The sequence below is a fragment of the Xenopus laevis genome, chromosome 6L, assembly GCF_017654675.1.
Source record: "Xenopus laevis strain J_2021 chromosome 6L, Xenopus_laevis_v10.1, whole genome shotgun sequence".
Classification (NCBI taxonomy): domain Eukaryota; kingdom Metazoa; phylum Chordata; class Amphibia; order Anura; family Pipidae; genus Xenopus; species Xenopus laevis.
This window is the reverse complement of record NC_054381.1, coordinates 126321924-126344229: the sequence shown is the minus strand read 5'-3', so window position 1 is coordinate 126344229 and position 22306 is coordinate 126321924. Positions and strand designations below refer to the sequence as shown.

The window sequence follows — 22306 nt, the reverse complement described above, 5'->3', positions numbered from 1 at the left end:
ATTGAACGATTTTCCTTTGATCAAAAATTTGTTAGAAAGCCTATGGGGACCTTCCCCATAGGCTAACATTGATGCTCGGTAGGTTTTAGGTGGCGAAGTAGTTGGTCGAAGTTTTTTTAAAGAGACAGTACTTCGACTATCGAATGGTCGAATAGTCGAACGATTTTTAGTTTGAATCGTTCGATTCGTAGTCGAAGTCTTAGCCAAAAAAAACATTCGAAATTCGAAGTATTTTTTATTCTATTCCTTCACTCGAGCTAAGTAAATGTGCCCCTAAGTAAACGTATTCATTGGTGTTAGAGATATAAATATTTTTGTGTAGTTTTCTTCTTTTTTTTCAAAGAAAATGAATAAAAATGTAAGCTTAAAAAAAAAAGATTTTCATTCCTCCAGGTGATGATATGTAGAGCCTAGTAGAATTAAGTCTAAAGCAACTGAACTTTTCTGACTTTTTTTCAAAATGTTTCACCACTCATCCGAGTGACTTCATACAGTGGACTCAATGAGAAGGTGAAATTACATTGCAGTTAAGGTGGTTTTTTTTTTATCTGTAGTAGCATATATATTGCCCTAGTGAAGCGTCTTCCCACTATCCTACAACTGTTCTGTATAGGAGATAAAACCCTTCATGCTGTCAGTTTCTTCAAAAAACCCCTTACCTGCACAGCTTCTTAAATAGAACATAAGGAAGGCTCTGATCTGATTGGTTTATCTGGAAGACATTTGAATTTTTTCTGGCACATAAACCTGCTTTTTTTGCTTTTTTTTTTGGCAAACCAAAACACATAGTGAAATTCTAGCCTTTTATTGTCAGAGGATCACAGTAGGTGCATTTTACATTTTACATATAAAATAAAGCAGAATTAAAGCTAAATATAGCATACATTCTACACGTCTGCACAGCATGAATGAAACTAAGCAGGAAACATTAAATAACTTGTGCACCCTGTTTCTGGATTCAGATAACAGACAGAGAAATCATACATGTCACTGAGACTGTGAAGAGCCTGCCTAATTTGAAGATAATTGAAGAAATTTTGATCCTAGAAACTTTCCAATCTACACTAATGACCTGATTGCTATATGTTTGCACTCCACCCTGCAGGATGTAAAGTCCCAAAACTTTAAAGGAGAACTAAAACCCCAATAAAAAAAGCCCCTACCTACTACCCTAGATAGTGGGGATAAGCAAGTTTCTGAATACATTGCTCACGTAACGGTGCAGAGCAAGTGCAGCGGAGTTGATGGACACCATCTTCGGTATCGTGCCGTCATCTGTAAGGGAGCATGGTGCATGCATAGTTGGAGCAGTCTTCCAGTTCGTAGAAACTGTGCATGCACCAAAAGTGCCGTGAATTGCTGAAGGGAACGAAGAGGTACCGAAGTAGACTGAAGATCTGGAAGATGGCACCCATGAGCTCTGCTGCTCTTACTCTGTATCGATATGTGAGCAATGTATTAGGGAAACTTTCATAGGTGCGGGGGGGAGGAAGCAGGGTGGGGGACTAGGGTAGTTGGCAGGGACTAGGGTAGTTGGCAGGGACTATTATTATTGGGGTTTAGTTCTCTTTTAAACCCTGAATATCATAAAAAAGTAACTAAAACCTGATACAAGGCTAGTATGTCAATCTGTTTCCCCTCTTCGTGGTCCTACCTTTACCTCCAATCTAGCAGAGTTGGTGGCAGACACAGTCTTGGGAAGGCAAGGACTGACTGGTTTGACCACTGTGCCAAAATGGCTGCCGACTGACTCCACTCAGTCTCTTCTATTCTTTGCAAGCAGCTCTGTTCTACGGGACAAATTTACTAAAGGGCGAAGTAACTAACGCTAGCGACTTTTTCGCCAGAGATCCAATCCGCAGGGACATCGCCAATTCACTAACAGGCGCAGACGACAATTCGCTACTGAACGGGACCTTTAACGGTGTACGAATCGGTTGATGGCGACGATTCTGCCCCTATGTGTTTATACTGGCGTCTTGTTATCTGAGTCCACCACTAACTAACCACTAGCTATCTGAAAGGATAACACATTATTAAAGGGGATCTTAATGTGAAAACTGATAATCTCTCACTGTTTCCTCAACACCAAATGGACCAATTTTGCAATATAAACTTATTAAAAATTCTGTACCATTTCCAAGAACAAAGTTCTGATATTTAGTTAGATGGGGAAACTCCACTCTGAGTGCATCCTATCTATATTTCTTTGGTGGTCTCGGTGGCCTCTGTCTCCTGCTGTTCCCATCTACCAATAACACTGTGGTCTTGGAAATAGTAACAAATTACTACACTGCTGACAGGAATGAGAGCAAATTAGAAAAAGAGTCTTAGCTGAGGCAATAGAAACCGATGCATTGCAGCAAAAATCAATATAAATTAAATCTGAAATCCAAAAAACAAAATACAATTTATATTGTTTTACAGGTAACTCTGGGTGCTCAATTCTATTTTTTAAATCAGAGGGGTGACATTTTTCATTTATTCTTAAGATCATTTTTTTAAAAAAAGATTTAAGCTATTACTCTTCAAAACTTGCACTGGACAGAGCCTTGACTTGGCGTTTATCAGCTATATAGAACATATCTGAAGTAAATGAGGATCCTGGTGCCTTTTTGCATTGACTGTAGAGACTTGAAGCATTAAGTGAATTTTGCCCTGGATTTCTGAGCTGCGTCGTCCTTACCCTGCGGAAACACTGTGAAGTATACAGGATTTGACCAAATGACAGAGGATAGAGAGCAAAATTAGATGCATTAAATTAGAATATGACAAAAAGCCTGTCTAAATCTGTCACTGTTTTACCTAGACAGGGCACAAACAACTACTGGAAATGAGGTACCATAAAATGCATATAACCAACCGTTATCCAAATAACTAGTAGATAGAGAGATAGATATATTGTCTTTATGGGCTTACACTGTGTGAAGGAGCTGTTTTGTGTATGGAGTTTATTAGAAGGGAAGCAAGGAGTAAGTCTGAAGATAAGCAACTTCAGGTACATTATCCTCATTATCACTAATGATTGATACCTGTATTTTGAATTCATACAAAAATTAACCTATTGGCAACCACTGAGGTCTTCATTCCCTTGCATTTCCTAGTTGCTCTCAAGAAAATGAACAATCCCATAGCATCATTTTTTTTGCTGAAAGCTTGTGATCACTTTAATTTGTATTACATTTTGGCTACTTAATATTTTGTGAATAATCAAAATGGCTTGTTGCGCACATAAAATTAAGGCACATTCACAGATGGGATGTAACATGGGAATATTCATTTTAATCCAGTCTCAAATAGACCTGTTCTGTATTACTGCCTTTCACTTGGATTGTGCCAGTGAAACATCTGCATCAGGGAGACTTTAAAGGGGTTGTTCGCCTTTTAGTTAATTTTTAGTATGTTATAGAAAGCAACTTTTCAGTTGGTCTTCATTATTTATTTTTCGTAGTTTTTGAATTATTTGCCTTCTTCTTCTGACTCTTTCCAGCTTTCAAAACAAAACAAAACAAATGCTCTGTAAGGCTACAAATGTATTGTTAATGCTTCTTTTTATTACTCTTCTTTCTATTCAGGCCTTCTCCTATTCATATTCTAGTTTCTTATTCAAATCAAAGCATGATTGCTAGGGTAATTTGGACCAGCAACCAGATATCTGAAACTGCAAACTGGAGAGATGCTGAATAAAAAGTGAAATAACTCAAAAACATAAATAATAAAAAACCAAAACCAATTGCAAATTATCTCAGAATATCACTCTCTAAGTCATACTAAGGGGCAGATTTATCAAAGGTCGAAGTGAAGGTTCAAGTTAAAAACTTCGAATTTCAAAGTAATTTTTGGGTACTTCGACCATTGAATAGTCCAACTTCGTTTCAAAGTTGAAAAAAACTTCGAAAATCGAATTTTTTTTGAAGTACTGTCTCTTTAAAACTTCTACTTCGACCATTCGCCACCTAAAAGCTGCCGAAGTGCTGTTTTAGCCTATGGGGGACCTCTTAGAACCAGTATGGAGGCAATTGGGGGAGTTTGGGTGATCGAAGTTCGAAGTTAAAAAAACTTCGAATCGTAGTGGATCGAAGTAGCGCTACTTCAAATCATACGATTCGATCATCTTCCCAAAGCTCATGGATAGGTGGCTCAGAAAAGATTTAGGGGTTGGGAAAAGTATTTTCAAGAGACACTACAATACAGTATGCTTTGTTCAACAAAATTTATCTTATGGGGCTATTTAAAAGTGATAGATTTGCATAAAATAATTTAAGCATAAAGCAACTGATATTTTTTTTTAAGGTGAAGGTTCAGTGTATTCTATATATAACAAGTGTTCTAGTGATCTAATATCAGGTATCATTTTCAGCTCACAGCTAACGAATACTTCCATGTCTTCCATGATACAGGCACTTTCTCAAATCTGCAAAGCTACCGTTTTAGAATATCCAGTGTTTTTGCATTCATAATGCTTTTAAACACTCAGTTTATGTTTTTAGTATCTCATTTTTAGTATTTACAATGCAACCAGCTTTCTGCAACTTGCAGGCTGCATTTGGATTAGCTACAGTGGCCACAGCTAAACTCCACATATTGCACTGTAACTCCTATATCATATAGTGATCAGAACAGATGCATGCTGCAGACATGAGGTCTGGGTTGGTGGTAGGACACAAACGTCCCCTCTCCCATTCAGATGCACAAGTTAGGGAGCAAGGGGGGTTGCAAGGTGCAACAGGACTGCCTTGATCTGGACTTTACTGTGCCAGATTTTAATTTTTAAAGGTGCATATTACAGTAGTACTATGGACTCAACCAGCCTCTCACTTTAGTTTTGTGCCCCTTACTGCTCTTGCACTTGAAGCTGTAATAAATGAGCCCTCTGGTTTCTAAGCAGCCGTGCAGTTTTTATCTCCACCAATTATTTATCAGCCTTGCAGCATAGTGATTTAACTTGTCACTGACACATATAAAATTAACTGAATGGCTAATTAGTAATGAAATTACATCATGCATGGCTCCACAGAAACCAGTGTAGCTTGTAGCTTACAGTCACTTGCAAATTAGCTATATCTGGTTAAGTGGCATCCCCAGTTTTCACAAGACAAGCAATGCTGCATTGTGCAGGTCTTTCTTTCTTAAAACCAAACTTGCATTATGCAGGTCTTTCTTTCTAAAAAAACAAACTTGCTTTATGCAGGTTTTTCCTTCTTAAAACCAAACTTGCATTAGGCAGGTCTTTATTTCTTAAAACCAGACTTGCATTATGCAGGTCTGTCTTTCTTAAAACCAAACTTGCATTATGAAGGTCTTTCTTTCTAAAAAAAACAAACTTGCGTTATGCACGTCTTTCCTTCTTAAAACCAAACTTGCATTATGAAGGTCTTTCTTTCTTAAAACCAGACTTGCATTATGCAGGTCTTTATTTCTAAAAACCAAACTTGCATTATGCAGGTCTCTCCTTCTTAAAACCAAACTTGCATTATGCAGGGCTTTCTTTCTAAAAAGAACAAACTTGCGTTATGCTGGTCTTTCCTTCTTAAAACCAAACTTGCATTATGAAGGTCTTTCTTTCTTAAAACCAGACTTGCATTATGCAAGGCTAGAAACTGATTTAGACACACACCACCATTGAACTGGATGGGAAGAGATTTTGGGTGTTATGTCACTGTCCAGTGAACCTACTAAATGTTTGGGTGACAGAAAGTCAAAAATGGCTGCAGGTGTCATTTCTAAAAGGGGAGTAAACCTTATAGTTTGGCATTCACAGCAATATGGTGTGGCTCAGAACACACAATTTTATTTTTGATGCTTCTGTTTGTTTTTGTAAAATATGGGTATCTAGACTTGGCTTAGAAATATAAGTGATTCTGTTATGATGAGCCTTATAGTGTAAAATTCTGTAAGCATTTATATTGGATTTACAAGTTGCAATGAAATTGTTGTTGGTTTTAATGGTCTTATATGTAATATTTTATCCCAAACAGGAGAGAAGGGGAACCGCCTTTAGAAAATGGTTGGATTCCATTTATTGGCTTGGCCTTTGATATTCATAAAAACGCCTTGGAATTCCTAATCTCTCGACAGCAGAAATATGGAGACATATTCACCGTCCATGTTGGAGGTAAAAACTATTGCTTGAAATGCTATAAATGAATTGTGCTTCATCTGCATCCATTGCTTTTGAACTTTTTGTAATTTTGTAAGAAAAAAAAACCTTCCTAAATAAACCCAACTTAAACTACATTTAAACGATTGATGTATAACATTGTACTTAAACACAGTGCATGTTTTAATCTTTTTTGTTGATGATGAATGATGGTATGTTTAACAATGGTAAAGGTACACCAAATATATAGACAGAGGATTTTTATACATTATTACAAATACGGTATATCCATATGGATGTTTTTGAGTGTCCATAGTAGAAACATTATGCTATTGTATTCCCTCTCAAGAAACATTATGTCTGATGAAAACAAATTCACAGATGTTAGGATTTTATTTAAAGACTATACCAAATCTCTCATGTCAGAGGGCGCATCTGGAATGTTTATCATGAAGCATCAAGATATCTAACGCTCTCTCTCTTTCTCTAGAAGATAATCTTTAGCAGATCATTTAATATGAAAGACAAAGCTCTATTTCGTTTTGCCTTGACCTCAGAAACCACACATCTTGTTATATATTTGCAATTTTTGCCAAAAATCTACTTTTTTTTCCGTGTGGAAATTCACATATCTCATTGACTTTTGCATTTCGAAACGTGTCCCACCAGAACGTGAATGCAGGTCTTGTCAACAGTTTTGATCAATATATATTGTTTTAATTATCAATCTCCAAAGTAGGTGACTTGGAAAATACAGAACGATGCCTGCCATTTCCGGGCACTGCCCTGCACCGGTGATGCGATTTTGCTGATTGTACTTTCCAATGTGATGAGCAAATGATTGTCATGCTGAAAAGTCACAGGGGACATGGATGTCATCTTAATAAAGAAATTAAAAAGCACATCTTTTCATGGGAAACAATGTAAATTCCTGACCTGTCGGAGAAAATAGTTCTCTAATTGGTTTTGTGTGGTGGTGCAGCAGAATCGTTTTCCCTAAACGTCATCCTGGCTATGCACTACTGTACATCATTGTCAACAGTTCACTGAAATCTTCCTAATAAGAGACTGATTAGGTAAATTTGATAGTGCTTGGAAAAAAAGATACCCTATATGATAGTATACCCTGAGATTATTTTGTGTAAGGATCAAGAGAAAATAGACAGCTCTAAACATGACTCGAGGGAGTCTTGCATCTAGCTCTTTGTTGCAGTGACACGGTACATATGAGTTTTTGGAATTAAACATTTCAGATTCGATCAGTTTCACTGCAATGATCAGCGACCAATAGAGCTGTAGACCTGGGAAGAGACGCATGCATTTTTTAACCTAATAGATGTGAACTATAGACTTAACTACGGTTTGCCATACTGCTTCTTTTAGCTTTTTCCTTGTGTTTAGCAGTGATGTAGTTTCAAAGTACGGGTACGCAATCTATTATCCTGGATGGTATGACTGAAAAATTATTTAAACAATACATAAACCCAATAGGATTGTTTCTCCACCAATATAAATTGATGTAGTAGCTTAGTTATCTTCAAGTACAAGGCACTGTTTTATTATCACAGAGAAAAAGCAAATTGTTTCTAAAAAAAAGAAAAAATAATAATTTGCTTTAAATGGAGTCTTTGGGAGATAGCCTTCTTGTAATTCAGACATTGGTTTCTTGGTTAGGGATCCCATACTTGTATGACTTTTACAACACTTCGGGGCACATTTGCTAAGCTCGAGTGAAGGATTAGAATAAAAAATACTTCGAATTTTGAAGGTTTTTTTGGCTACTTCGACCATCGAATTGGCTACTTTGACCTTCGACTTCGAAGCGAACGATTTAAACTAAAAATCGTTTGACTATTCGACCATTCGATAGTCGAAGTACTGTCTCTTTAAAAAAAACTTACCTACCTACGTCGCCACCTAAAACTTACCGAGCACCAATGTTAGCCTATGGGGAAGTTCCCCATAAGCTTTCCTTGCTTTTTTTGATCAAAGGAAAATCATTCGATCGATGGATTAAAATCCTTCGACTTCGATATTTGCCAGTACTATTTGGACACAATCTCCACCTACTACAGGCCAGGCCCTAAGTAACTTGTGGTTAATCCTGCCCCCCCCCCCCACCAGAGGATATTTTAAGGCTTTATATATATTTAAGGCTTTATATATATCAAAATGAACCTCCTATAGGCGTGTTTATTTTCCAAATCTACATGCAGAACTTTATCACATATGCTCAAATAATCAAACAGAGCATTATAACCCAGCTCTACATGGGACGCCACAAGGAAAAAGCTTTGCCATCCAAGATGACAGTTTTTATTATAAACATTCCATAGTAAAAAATATACCGTTATATTGTAGATCTCTTCCAGCTGATTATTTTTGGAGATGCTTTGTTCAAAGGTTATTGCTGATAAAAGCATGTTGGTGCATCCCAGGGTATTTTTTATTTCTAAGATTGTTTGAGCTGAGTTCATTTTATACTGCTGAAGCTATCTGGCTGGTAATGTGCTTAACTTAGACTGTAGTTAGGATGATCTATATCAATTCTTGGAGCAACCTGAATATTTGGATGAATCTGTACATTGCAGCAATATTTTTGAGTTGTTTGTTTCATGTAGAAAGGTATTTGCAGGAATCTAAGTTGGTGGCTTTTACAGAAGAGTAGATGGGTGTTGGAGGAAAATTGGTTGGATTGTATGCCATTTCTTTTTTTAGCAGTTCAGGACTTGGAGCTTGAATCTTAGTCCTGCATTGGATTAGGTAGCTGTAGAATACCAGATTTTGGTAAGAAAAGCCCTGTTTCCCATTGTAATTTAGTTGATCAAATTTGGAATGGGTTTGCCCAACTAGACACACACCTCTAGCCGGAGTTTATAGTTTTCACTTTCTGACAAATATTAGGATATATTTCACTTTCAAGATTCTTGTGAAGACTGAAACTTCGGTTCAATAAAAACACTTTTTGTTTCTTTGCAAAAGACCTGTGAGTGCAGTGTTCTGGAGGTTTTATACGTTTATGGTTCTAGAACCCAGGCAATTGTTTTTTGCCGACACAGTGCATGCCAAATGTTTTTTTTTTGTATATAGAGAATATTGGCCATTCAACTAGAACAGTTGTCACAGATATTGTCTGGTCTGCATTCTTCCACTTTGCCCTTTTCATTGTTATGGAATAAACATATCCATTATTCTAGTTTATTATATACATTTCTATTCTTTCCCATTCCATGCTTTTAATCTGCAAAATCAAACCAAGAGAGGAAAAAAACAATTAATACTATATTGCATTTGCTTGCTTCAATTATTATTAGTTTAGGAATATGTTTAAAATATAGTGAAGCTTGCCAGCCATGCAACTATTGTGAAACAAATCTATATCTGAATCTTGGATCAGCTCCTTAAAAAGTCAGCAGGGAAGTTAACACACAGTTATTTTGTATTTAGAAATGGCAACCCAATATGTAGGCATGCATATTTTGAGAAGACAATGAAATGGTTTCAGATACAGTATTGTTTCCTTAGCTTAGTTTGGAGAAGAATTCCAGCTATGTGTTTGCTCCAAATTTACACTTTGTTACAGGTGCATTTTTGGTGCAAATTCATTTATTAAATAATAACTGTGGTTTTAAATCTCTACCTGTGACTTACTAGTGCCAAAACATTTTCTGACTTTTTCAACAATGTAAAAAAAATTGATTTCATATTTTTTGGCTAGGTTTGGTCAGTTATTTGTGTATTTTGCATTTGCTTAAAAAAATCTAGGCTCATTAGCTAGATTAACTGATTTTTTAATTTAGGGCAGACAACAATTATGGCTGTAGGTTATAATGCTTTTCACAAACATCGAGGCTCATTAGCTAGATGAACTGATTTTGTAATTTAGGGCAAACAAATTATGGCTGTAGGTTACAATGCATCGAGACCTATTTATCAACTGTCTCATTTTGGTGATTTTAGAGGTTTTTGAAACCATCATTAAACTCACTTTCTCTAAAACCACAAATGTCATGGAATTTATTAAAAGATTCGAATAGAAAAAGCATGAACAGGAAAAGTCACAAAGCCAGCAACTTTATCGACTTGTTGCACAATAACTACGGCTTTTTTGTATTGTCGCATAGTAAATTCTGGAAAAGTATTTTTATGCAACTTTTTTTATTTTTGGCATTAAAGAGCTTAACCCCAAAATTAACTAAAGGAAAGAAACCTCTAACTTGCAAAAAAAGTATTCAGCTGTCCATTAAAGGGGACCCATCATCCAAATCCTATTTTATCATGTTAAGCAAAATGAACTTTAATTACACTGTAAAAATTTGAATCTTTTTCCTTCCATCTGTCAAGTCATAATTATAGCAAGCAGGCAGGAGCCATTTTGTGGACACTGTTATTACGGCAAGCCTTGCATCATCTCAAAATCTTGTTTGTTCACCAGAATGGGAGACCTAATGTCCATTCCCATGCCCTGGCTACACAATTAAATGGTAAAGAGAGAGGGGGAATGTGGGGAAAGCGGTGACATCTAGGAAGTGCTGAATGGAAAGTGAAAGTAATTGTCTGCCCCTCCACTATGCCTGAAGCATAGAGGAGGGGCAGGCAATATTTGATTGACAGCTGAGACTTTTAAATGAGTTTGCAATAGCTATGAAGACATTAATAAATAAAGAATTTTGGATTTCTTGTTTAATTTGAAAAGGACTTTTATTAGTTTTTTATGTCTAGGTGAGGTAGGAAGTCCATTATTTTATTTGCAGCAAAGGTAGCAACCCTAGTCAAGAGAGGCTGAGTCTTCATACAATACAATATATATATATATATATATAAAGAGATGATAGAGATCGCACTCGCAGGTCTTAGAAGAAATACATTTATTTTTATAAGTGGACAATGGCTGATGCAACAGCCTTTCTCAAAGGCTGTTGCATCAGCTGAAACGTCAGTGATTGTCCACTAATAAAAATACACTTATTTCTTCTAAGACCTGGGAGTGCGATCTCTATCATCTGTTTTGCATTCATGCTTCATCGAGGACTGCACCCAGGCACATTTGACTCCATTATCGTGAGTGCCAGTTTTCTCCAATATATATATATTCAAGAATGTTGAAGATATGTTTAAAATGATACTGTCATGGGAAACCTCTCATACCTGTTATCCAGAAAGCTCCGAATGCTTTGAATTACATCATGGTCATCTTATACTTGATCCAAACAAAGATATAATTAATCCTTATTGGAAGCAAAACCAGCCTTTTGGGTTTATTTAATGTTTACATGATTTTCTAGTAGACTTAAGGTATGAAGATCCAAATTACCGAAAGATCTGTTATCCGGCAAACCCCAGGTCCCAAGCATTCTGGATAACAGTTCTCCTAACTGTATTTATTAAAGGTATACTGTCATGGAAAAAGATGTTTTTTTCAAAATGCATCCCATAATAGTGCTGCTCCAGCAGACCTCTCTTTTTCAAAAGAGAAAAGATTTTTTCATATTTCATTTTGAAATCTGACATGGGGCTAGACATATTGTCAGTTTCCCAGGTACCCCCAGTCATGTGACTTGTGCTCTGATAAACTTCAGGCATACTTTACGGCAGTCCATCAGCAGAACAATGGGAAGGTAACCAGATAACAGCTCCCTGGTAGATATAAGAACAGCACTCAATAGTAAAAACACATGTCCTACTGCGACCCCATTCAGTTACATTGACTAGGAGAAACAACAGCCTGCCAGATAACAGTTCCATCACGAAGTGCTGGCTCTTTCTGAAAGCACATGACCAGGCAAAATGACCGGAGATAGCTGCCTACACACCAATATTACAGCAAAAACAAATATACGTGTTGGACTAGGAATTAAATTTTATATGGTAGAGTGAATTATTTGCAGTGTAATTTAGAAATAAAAACTACACCGTAAAAATCATGACAAAATACCTTTAAAAACACTGATATTTATAAAAAAAAATAAAAAAAAAATCAACATGTATAGTGTAATTCTGTGAAATTGTATATCTACACATATTCCTTTCAAACAAACCACGGTAACAACTTATGAGATATAACATTGCAGCACTGTGTATGTCAGTCGGTCATGAACTGAAGTGCTTTTAAGCCGTTGTGTCTATCAGGATTAAATTTTGCTGGCATTTTAATATTACATTTCCACGCTCTTCTTAATTGATGTGGGCTGCATAAATCCTGACTGTTACTGACTGTCACAGCGTCTAATTCTGAAAGTAAAGCTATTATACCTTGAGATTTATTCTGCTATTATGTGTATAATTGAATATATTCGGTGTTGAACTGATTCCAATTTGGATTTGAATGTGTGGCTCCTATGCAAAGTAAAGAACATGTAAGACTTTTTTTTTTTTTTACATTTGGTTCTGACACCTGTGTAGATTGTTTTTTATCACTGTTTTGTACAATTTAAAACACACACACACATATATATATATATATATATATATATATATATATATATATATATATATATATATATATATATATATTGCTCACAAACAATAAAATGCATTGAATTTGTTTTTTTAATGGCTGTCTACATATCAGAAAGAAGCATCTATTTTGAATTTGTAACTAGCAGATGGTGGACAGATGGTTCATCTTAATAATAAAAATTTACTTAAAATGTTTACATTGTAAATTCAGAGTTGGAGAGCCTTGTAATAATGGCTGAAAGGTTAATCTCTTTGGATCCCCAAACTGCTTTGAAAATTGTAAGATTAGTATGTATCAGGGAAGTCCTTAGCATAGGACACATTTGTTACATATTTCTACATGTTCATGGGAATCGTGTTTTGTTTTGTTTAGGGCAGCATTAGTAATGCCAGATGAATTCTACAGACAAGTGTTCTTGTTGAGATCAAATTTGTGGAAGGAATCAAATGGCCAGAAGGAAAAACAACAAGCTTGCAATATATACAGAGCTATGCAAGCAGTAGGAAATAATTTTTTTTAACGCACAACTTTAGTTAGTTCAGCATAGTTCTGTATGACTTGTTCTATTTCTATAGTTTCAGAGACTGAGTTGACAAGGCACCAAACGAACTCCAACCCCAGAATTATTGTTTCCCGTGCAGTCACCCACCTCCCTTCCACTGACATCCCCACCCAAAGCAATGGGGAGTTTTTTTTTTCTTTTTCCTTTTCTGCTGCTCTGCAGTTGGGGGGAGGGAATAAGTGATGGGAGTTGAGAATTAGATGCGGAATAAGTGATTTTAGCTTCCCCTGCTATAGTCAGCTGTCTAGCCTGCTGATATCTAGTCCAAACTGAGGTGGTACAGACCACGTATTAGGGTAATTGGAGACAAGGTGATTTAAGGCATTTTGTTGCTTGATCTACTGTATTTACAGCAGATGGCAGAAATCTCTGAATTCAATGACAATCTCTTGGACCCACTGGCACATTTGTGGGTTGATGGCATCCATTACTTTCGATAGACGGCCTTACCCAAGGGTCCTGCCATTGGAATGTTCTAAGCTTTTTTGTTCACTATCTACAGAGCTAGAAAGCATACAGGTGATAAAATGCCCGAATAGCCTCATCTGCTTTTACCCTTAGGAGCTGATTTGTCAAGGTTTTTACAGTGATTCAAGCTTTTTTGCACTAAAATTCACAAACTTGAATTATAACTTAAAATAAGGTGCAGGTCTCATACCCGTTATCCAGAAAGCTCAGAATGCTCTGAATTACATCATGGTCATCTCCCATAGACTCCATTATATCCAAGTAATACAAATTTTTAAAAATGGTTTTCTTTTTGTCTGTAATAATAAAACAGTACCTTATACTTGATCCAAACAAAGATATTATTAGTCCTTATTGGAGGCAAAACCAGTCTATTGGGTTTATTTAATGATTACATGATTTTCTAGTAGATGTAAGGTATAAAGATCCAAATTACCGAAAGATTGTTATCCAGAAAACCCCAGGTCCTGAGCATTCTGGAGAACAGTTCATCTACCTGTATTTATTAACGGTATACTGTCATGGGAAAAAAAATTTTTTTTCAAAATGCATCAGTTAATAGTGCTGCTCCAGCAGAATCTGCACTTAAATTCGTTTCTCAAAAGAGCAAACAGATTTTTTTATATTTAAAGGGATACTGTCATGAGAAAGCATGTTTTTTCAAAACGCATCAGTTAATAGTGCTGCTCCAGCAGAATTCTGCACTGAAATCCATTTTTTCAAAACAGCAAACAGATCTTGCTATATTCAATTTTGAAATCTGACATGGGGCTAGACATATTGTCAGTTTCCCAGCTGCCCCAGTCATGTGACTTGTGCTCTGATAAACTTCAGTTACTCTTTACTGCTGTAATGCAAGTTGGAGTGATATCACCCCCTCCCTCCCCCCCATAGCAGCCTAACAACAGAACAATGGGAAGGTAACGAGATAGCAGCTCCCTGACACAAGATAACAGCTCCCTGGAAGATCTAAGAACAGCACTCAATAGTAAAAGCCAAGTCCCACTGAGACTGATTCAGTTACATTAATTAGGAGAAATAGCAGCCTGCCAGAAAGCAGTTCCATCCTAAAGTGCAGGCACAAGTCACATGACTGGGGAAGCTGCGAAACTGACAATACGTCTAGCCCCATGTCAGATTTCAAAATTGAATATAAAAAAATCTGTTTGCTCTTTTGAGAAATGGATTTCAGTTCCAAGCCAATTTGGAAAAACCGCACACCTCACAAACCCCAACAGAGTTACCTGGTGCTCAGTGATGGGGGAATCGGCAACCACCCAGTCAAGGTATGTAGAAGGATCACCGGCACACAGGAGTTTAGTTAAGCAGGGCAAGCCCTTGCAATTTTATTAAATGCAGTGCAACGTTTCGGGGCACGCCCCTTTGTCACGCCCCTTTGCTTGACAAAGGGGCGTGCCCCGAAACGTTGCACTGCATTTAATAAAATTGCAAGGGCTTGCCCAGCTTAACTAAACTCCTGTGTGCCGGTGATCCTTCTACGTAAATGGATTTCAGTGCATAATTCTGCTGGAGCAGCACTATTAACTGATGCGTTTTGGAAAAAAAACATGTTTTCCCATGACAATATCCCTTTAATCCTGAAATCTGAAATGGGGCTAGATTTATCGTCGGTTTCCCAGCTGCCCTCAGTCGTGTTATCTACAGGGGAGGAGGCATATGGATTTAAGGGTATGTCATAATATGACTTAATAAACTTATTTCACATATGAGTGATATCCCTGCAGAGAGCACCAACCATTTGTTTTTTTTGGTGTGCTACCACCATTAATATGGACATGGTCTTAAAAGTTCTGGTTGTAACATGGATGTGGTTTAAAGTGGGTGTGGTTTAAAAACAGGGAGTGGTAAACACTTGCTTCCATTATCGGCCCTACACCATGTAGGTCAGAAAATTCCAGCTCTCTGTACGACAGAAGTTTGGAAAGCACTGCTGTAGGTCATCTCAACTTGTTTATGCTCAAACTAAAAGCATTTTGGGCCATGGGCTTGGGCACACTGTATCTCTATACCTCTGTACTCATTTTTCATACACAGTCTCATAATGTGTGCATTATAGAAAAGATCCACTAAGGACTTCAAGAACCAGCCAAGGGACTAGGTGCCACTTTCAGGCATGTGGCTTTCAGAGAAAGTGGCAACCTATCCAAAGAATATATACTGTGCTTGGAATCTACTTATCTACCAGTGAGGCTGTAACCTTTCTGTGCCTTAGCTCTTCCTCAAGTTGTCTCCAAAGCAAAAGAGAGGAGGGTTTTACTGGAATCTTAGGGGCAAACTATTCCCTGTACTGCTGCACTACAGATACAGTTAGGTCAATACATCTTTGGACACAGACAGCTTTTTTTTAACTTTGGTTCTGTACATTACCACAATGAATTTTAAATGAAACAACTCATATGCAGTTGGCCTGCAGACTTTCAGCTTTAATTCAGTGCGTTGAACAAAAAGATTGCATAAAAATGTGTGGAACTAAAGCAATCAGTTAATACTGCTGCTCCACCAGAATCTACACTGAAATCCGTTTCTCAAAAGAGCAAACAGATTTTTTTATATATAATTTTGAAATCTGACATGGGGTTAGAAATGTCAGTTTCCCAGCTGCCCCCAGTCATGAACAATGGGAAGGTAACCAGATAGCAGCTTCCTGACACAAGATAACTGCCTGGTAGATCTAATAACAGCACTCAATAGTAAAATCCAGGTCCCACTGCAACACATTCACTTACGTTAAGTAGGTGAAACAACAGCCTGCCAGAAAGCAGTTCCATCCTAAAGTGCTGGCTAGTGATGGGCGAATTTGGGGCATTTTGCTTTGCTGAAAAATTTTCGAATCTCCTGCGAAATTTGCAAAATGGCGAAAAATTTGCGAAACATCGCTGGCGTCTCATTTTTGACGCCGGTGCACATTATCTAGCGTCCATTTTTTGTATGCAAATTTTCACAGTGGTTTTGCGAATTTATTCGCCGGCGGCGAATCGGGGGAATTCGCCTTGAATTCCGGCCTGGCCAATAAATTCGCCCATCACTAGTGCTGGCTCTTTCTGAAAGCACATGACCAGGCAAAATGACCTGAGAAGGCTGCGAACACACCATATTACCAAAGTACACTTTCTGGTATAGGAATAAAATTTTATATGGGAGAGTGAATTATTTGCAGTGTAAACAGTGTAATTTAGAAATAAAAACTACATCATGAAAATCATGACAGAATCCCTTTAAGTTAAATAAAAACTTGCTAGTTCATGTAGTCAATGGGAGTTGGGAGCAAATTTTAACTATTGATTTAATTTGAAGGTTTTTTAATTTTTTTTGTGCTTTTTGTAGTGCTCGAGTTTTGTTTCCAGCGGTTTTAGTCATTTGAGTTTTTTATATTCTCATTTTGTAATAAGGTAACATTACTATTCTTTTTTAATTGTGAATTTATTCAAAGTAAAAAAAAAACCTCTTTGTAAATCTGAATTGGATTTTTTTTTGTCACAGCAGATGCAAAATTTCCATTCTCATTCCTAAGTGCATGTTTGTATGTAACCCGGTTTGTGAGGAGCTGTCAGCAGCTCACATGATGGCATCGCAGCCTTTCACAATTTGATGTGCCGCTTCCTTCCTTGCCCTATCCAAGCATAATGTTGGCTTTAATTCATGGATGCTGTGCATTAAGCCATTTGTTTTGTAGTTCTTTCTATTATCACCCCAAGGCACTAATCCATTCTGTTACCTGCCAGAAAAAGACTGCTTAGCATGTGCTGGGAAATAGTGTCTCTCAATTTTTGGTTTGCTTAAACCATGTTTGTCTTTGTTCTGCAAGCCACATGGATGACAAAATTATGCATATTAGAAATTCTTGGATATTGTTACTGGAAAATTTAGTTTTTGTTGAAAAAGTGTCTCGTGGATATACCATAAATAATATGTTCTGCATTTATCATTGCAACTTATTTATTATCTGAACTACTTGGGACCGTGGTGTTTGCAGATAAGGGATCTTTCCATAAAGAAACATTTTTGGATCTTTCTGCATAATGGATTTCCAGATAATAGATCCATGCCATAAGTTCTTTTACTTATATTTAGAGTTAAGCACGGGGGGTATTTGATTGCTGGCACGGATCAGTGCAGGTCTTTTCAATGCAATTGCATAGGAAAACACTGCAAGTATTTCTTTAACCAAAAGTATAACTTGAATGTGTGCCCTGTGTCGTGGCATACCTGTAGTGCTGCCCTTTCCACCAGTAGGAAACTACCCATGGCAGTCCAGGGTGTTCATGCAGTAATCAAAATATAGATAAGAAACTTACAGGGAAGAACCAAGTCCTCTTTGTAGGTTGTTGTCATTTTAATGGCCACCCTAAAACCACTTTCTAAACTCTATCATCAACACTGTTTGGCTATCTTCATGGATGCAATACTGCAGGTCATCTCAACTTGTTTATGCTCAAACTAAAAGTGTTTTGGGTCTTGGGCACTCTGTATTTCTATACCTCTGTAGTCCTTTTCCATACACAGTCTCATGATGTGTGCATTATAGAAAAGATTCACTTAGGACTTCAAGAACCAGCCATGGGACTGGGTGCCACTTTTAGGCATGTGGGGATGTGGCAACCTAATCCAAAGAAAATATACTGTGCTGGGAATCTACTTATTTACCAGTGAGGCAGTAAACTTTCCGTGCTCTAGATCTTCCTCAAGTTGTCTCCAAAGTAAAACAGAGGAGGATTTTACTGGAATCAGAGAGGCAAACTATTCCATGTACTGTTGCACTACAGCAGAGATCCACAACCGTTTGAACCCGTGAGCAACATTCAGAAGGAGTTGGGGAGCAACGCTAGCATGAAAAATGTTCTTGGGCTGCCAAATAAGGGCTGTAATTGGGTATTTGGTAGCTCCTATGTGGTCAGGTAGCCTAGTGGAGGCTTATTTTGGCAGTAGCTTGTTTCTTTGCAACCAAAACTTGCCTACAATCTTAGAACTCAAAAATAAGCACCTGCTTTGAGGCCGCTGGGAGCAACATCCAAGGGGTTGGAGAGCAACATGTTGCTCATGAGCTACTGGTTGGGGATCACAGATATCTTTCCACTAAGCACCAGTTATTCTACATTTACATATGGTAACATGATTATTTGATGCACACCAACCTATTCATGGAAGTTGATGTGCCCCCAAGAAGCAGAGCTGAACAAAATGAGACTGAGATTCAAATTTTGGACTTTTTCCCACTAAATACACAGAATTTTTCAGTTTCACGCCACCACGAAACATGGCTTTCTTTTTAGCTTCATCTTTATTGGCAGAGTTGAGCCCAAACAAAATCTTATCAGATATGGGGCGTGTAATTACAAAGACGGCATATTCATGACATATTGTAACTTAAGACACTAAGGGACCCATATACTAAAATTCTGATTTCTATTTTTTTCACAAATCTTATTTTTTCTGTAAAAATTCATGTTGTATTTGTATTCCTCTAAAAACTATAAAAAAACATTGTCAAGTGAAAGCAGTTGAGGTCCCATAGAAGTCAGTGGGAGCTGCACTGATCTCATTGGACCTTTTTTTTTAACCCTCCAGACTTTAAGAGGTTTTCAAATTTTTTTGGCTAGTATTTGTCATAAAAACTAAAATTCTTAGAGGTTTTAGAGATATTCAAATTGTTTTTAAGAACGTTCAGTTTTTTTTTATTCATGCTTTTTATATTTGGATCTTTTAATAACTTTTATGGCATTCATCATTTAGAGAAATAGAGTTTACTTGTGCTTTCAAAAAGCTGAAATACCACTAAAATTCGTTTCTTAATAAATAGGCATCCACATGAACTGCTACTCACTTTCTCTAAGTAATATGCTTTATGGTGTCATTTAGGAGACTCTCAGATTTGATAAAAAAAAATAGATCAACATAGATCAATAACACACATATGCATATTATTATTATGCATAATATTATTTATGTAATAGATGAAAATGTGGAAGTGAAACAACAAGGAAGTAGTTTGCATTCTTAAAATATTTTGGGACAGATGGTCCAAGTAATGTAGGCTTTATCTCTGTATCCTTTTTTGGTAAAAATATCTTCTGATTAAAGTCAGATTAAATAAATATAGATAAACGATGACTGTTATCATTAGCATGTATTCACAGAGGAGATGTAGTTAGATTAATAGTACAGCAAGTACCATCATTTCAGGTAACTTTTACAAAATCAATACTGACAATAGACAGAGCCAAAAAAGAATGATGATGGATGGGTATGATATAGAACTGCTGGCTCAGGCAGTATTAAATGTAAAGCAAGGTATTCCTGTCTGAAGCTAGACCATGGTTGATATTTTGGGGTGGGATTTTTACTTGGAGATGTTATAGGTTGGGGCCAAGGTCCCTTACTGACTTTGTGCCACTTTCTTCTGAATTGTTCAGCTATTGGTTTTTTCTGTTGCCAGTTCCCAACTGACAATTACCCTATTACTCTAAGGCTTGACAGTTTGGTTGGCAGATTTGCTGCACATTTATTTTGTACTAGCATAAAAGGAAGAGATTATGGAAGATCTCAAGGGCAGTTAGCTGTTTCCCTAGATGATATTCCAACCCATTTGGAGGTTTTCGATACTATACATTTTGATCTTCATGCAGACCGCAATTCTGGCATGAGTATAGGGAAAAAAATGTAAATACTGTACTGAATGGTTTCGATTGTAATATCAAAAATCTAACTCTAAAATATTTCTACTCAGTGGATTTCTTGTCTTATGTTGTAAAAATAGATAAAGTAAAAAAATTGGCATAGGGTTTACTTACTTTTCACATCAATATATATACAGGACCTTATAGGAGTATGTTACCCACATTTGTTATTATACATTATTAATTATGATAATGGGCCAGATTCAATTCAGTAAGAAATGGGTTTATCACGTGAAAACTCATGAACGAGATTCAATTTGAAATGCAATTAAATTCAAAAAAACATCTCACAGTTTATCACTCAATTGAAGTGTATGGGAAAAAAACTGGAACAGAATTTGAAGAAAAGTATTTTCTCCTCGAATTTAATCTCATCTATGACTTTTCATGTGATAAACCATGAGATAACATTTTCTCACTGAATTGAATCTGGCCCAATATCGGATAAACATTCTGTAGAAAATGATGACCAGACTAGCATGTGTACTGCCAAAAAAATAGAAAAAAGTCCTTTAACTGAGCAGGATTTACTGTGTATCCCACTACTGGAGATATTTATAAAAAGGTCACACTAAATCTTGATTTACCAGCTTGTACATCAAATAAATATATGAGCATTCACAGATCAACTAGCTGTTTAATGCGTAATATAATGTTGGACCAATAAATAGATTTACCTGCTCCAATATATAACAACCCTTCTGTACTTATAATGTTTTATGTCACAGCTAAAATGACCATGAAGCAAAAAGCTTTCCATTGTTAATGTGCCCACATTGAGCATTTCCTAGTCCCTTACAGACAATAGGAACATGTTTAGTGTAAGGTTTGTTGTTGTGCTTCTCTCCTGCTTCGACGTCAGTACATATCTGTAGAAATAAGTCAAATCAACTGGACTTGCTGTGTTTTTTCCTTGAAGACGTTTCACCAGTCATCTCAATTCAGAATAACTTGTAAATAGGATCTTCCTTTGAGAATATATCCTCTGGAATGTTGCTCCAATCATCATAATCTGTTTATCATAATCCGCAATGATGTCGTGAAATTAGGTGTTGATTGTATTAGCAAGATTGGAGTTTTTAGGTGTTAAACCTTCCAGGAAGATGCCCAAAACAGCAATGTATGTGGCAGACAATAGATGCCGCACCCCCCTGACTCTATTCAAACTTTGTTTTTCAGTTTTTACATATATGGCTTCTTTAAAGTGGACCTGTCACCCAGACACAAAAAGATGTATAATAAAAGTCCTTTTCAAATTAAGCATGAAATCCTAATTCTGTTTTTTATTAAAGCATTCATAGCTGTTGTAAGCACATTTAAACATCTCAGCTGTCAATCAAATATTGTCTGCCCCTCGTCTATGCCTTAGGCATAGAGGCAGGGCAGGGAATTACTTTCACTTTCTAATCAGCACTTCCTAGATGTCACTGTTCTCCACACATTCCCCCGTTCTCTTCATCATTTAATTGTGTAGCCAGGGCATGGGGATGGACATCGGGTCCTCCATTCTGATGCACAAACAAGATTCTGAGATGATGCAAGACTTGTCTTAATAACAGTGTCCACAAAACAGTGCTTGATATATTTATGAATTCCCAGACTGAAGGAAACAAGATTCAAGTAATTTATATAGTGTAATTAAAGTTAATATTTCTTGAGTAATGTGATAAAATAGTTTTGAATTATTTTTTTTGGGTGACGGGTCCCCTTTAACACCTCTTTTGAACCAGTCACTCTCCCGGTCTAGAATCTGGATTTGTTAGTCTTCAAACGTGTGTCCTTTTTCTTTTAGATGTAGGTACACAGCTGAGGTGCTGGCTCTTCTGTGCTGCGCCATACACTGGTGTAACTGTTGTTTGGTTTCTCCAACATACAAATCAGAATACTTTTCACTGCACTGCATACACAATGTAACTCTTCTTGTGCTTTGGGGTTGGATTTTTTGGGTGAACTAGTTGCTGCCTCAGTGTGTTGCTGCGTTTAAAGCAGATAGGAATGTGTTTATTAAAAAAAAATCTGCC

At 36.8% G+C, this 22306-nt stretch overlaps 1 protein-coding gene across 1 annotated transcript in view; it reads left to right on the top strand.

Annotated features, from left to right (window-relative positions):
- cyp7b1.L (cytochrome P450 family 7 subfamily B member 1 L homeolog) overlaps positions 1-22306 on the top strand; it is a 115066-nt gene that overhangs the window by 72733 nt on the left and 20027 nt on the right. Inside the window, exon 2 of the mRNA XM_018268045.2 lies at positions 5979-6115. Coding sequence (XP_018123534.1) covers positions 5979-6115 — 137 coding nt within the window. The remainder of the gene's footprint in view (positions 1-5978; positions 6116-22306) is intronic.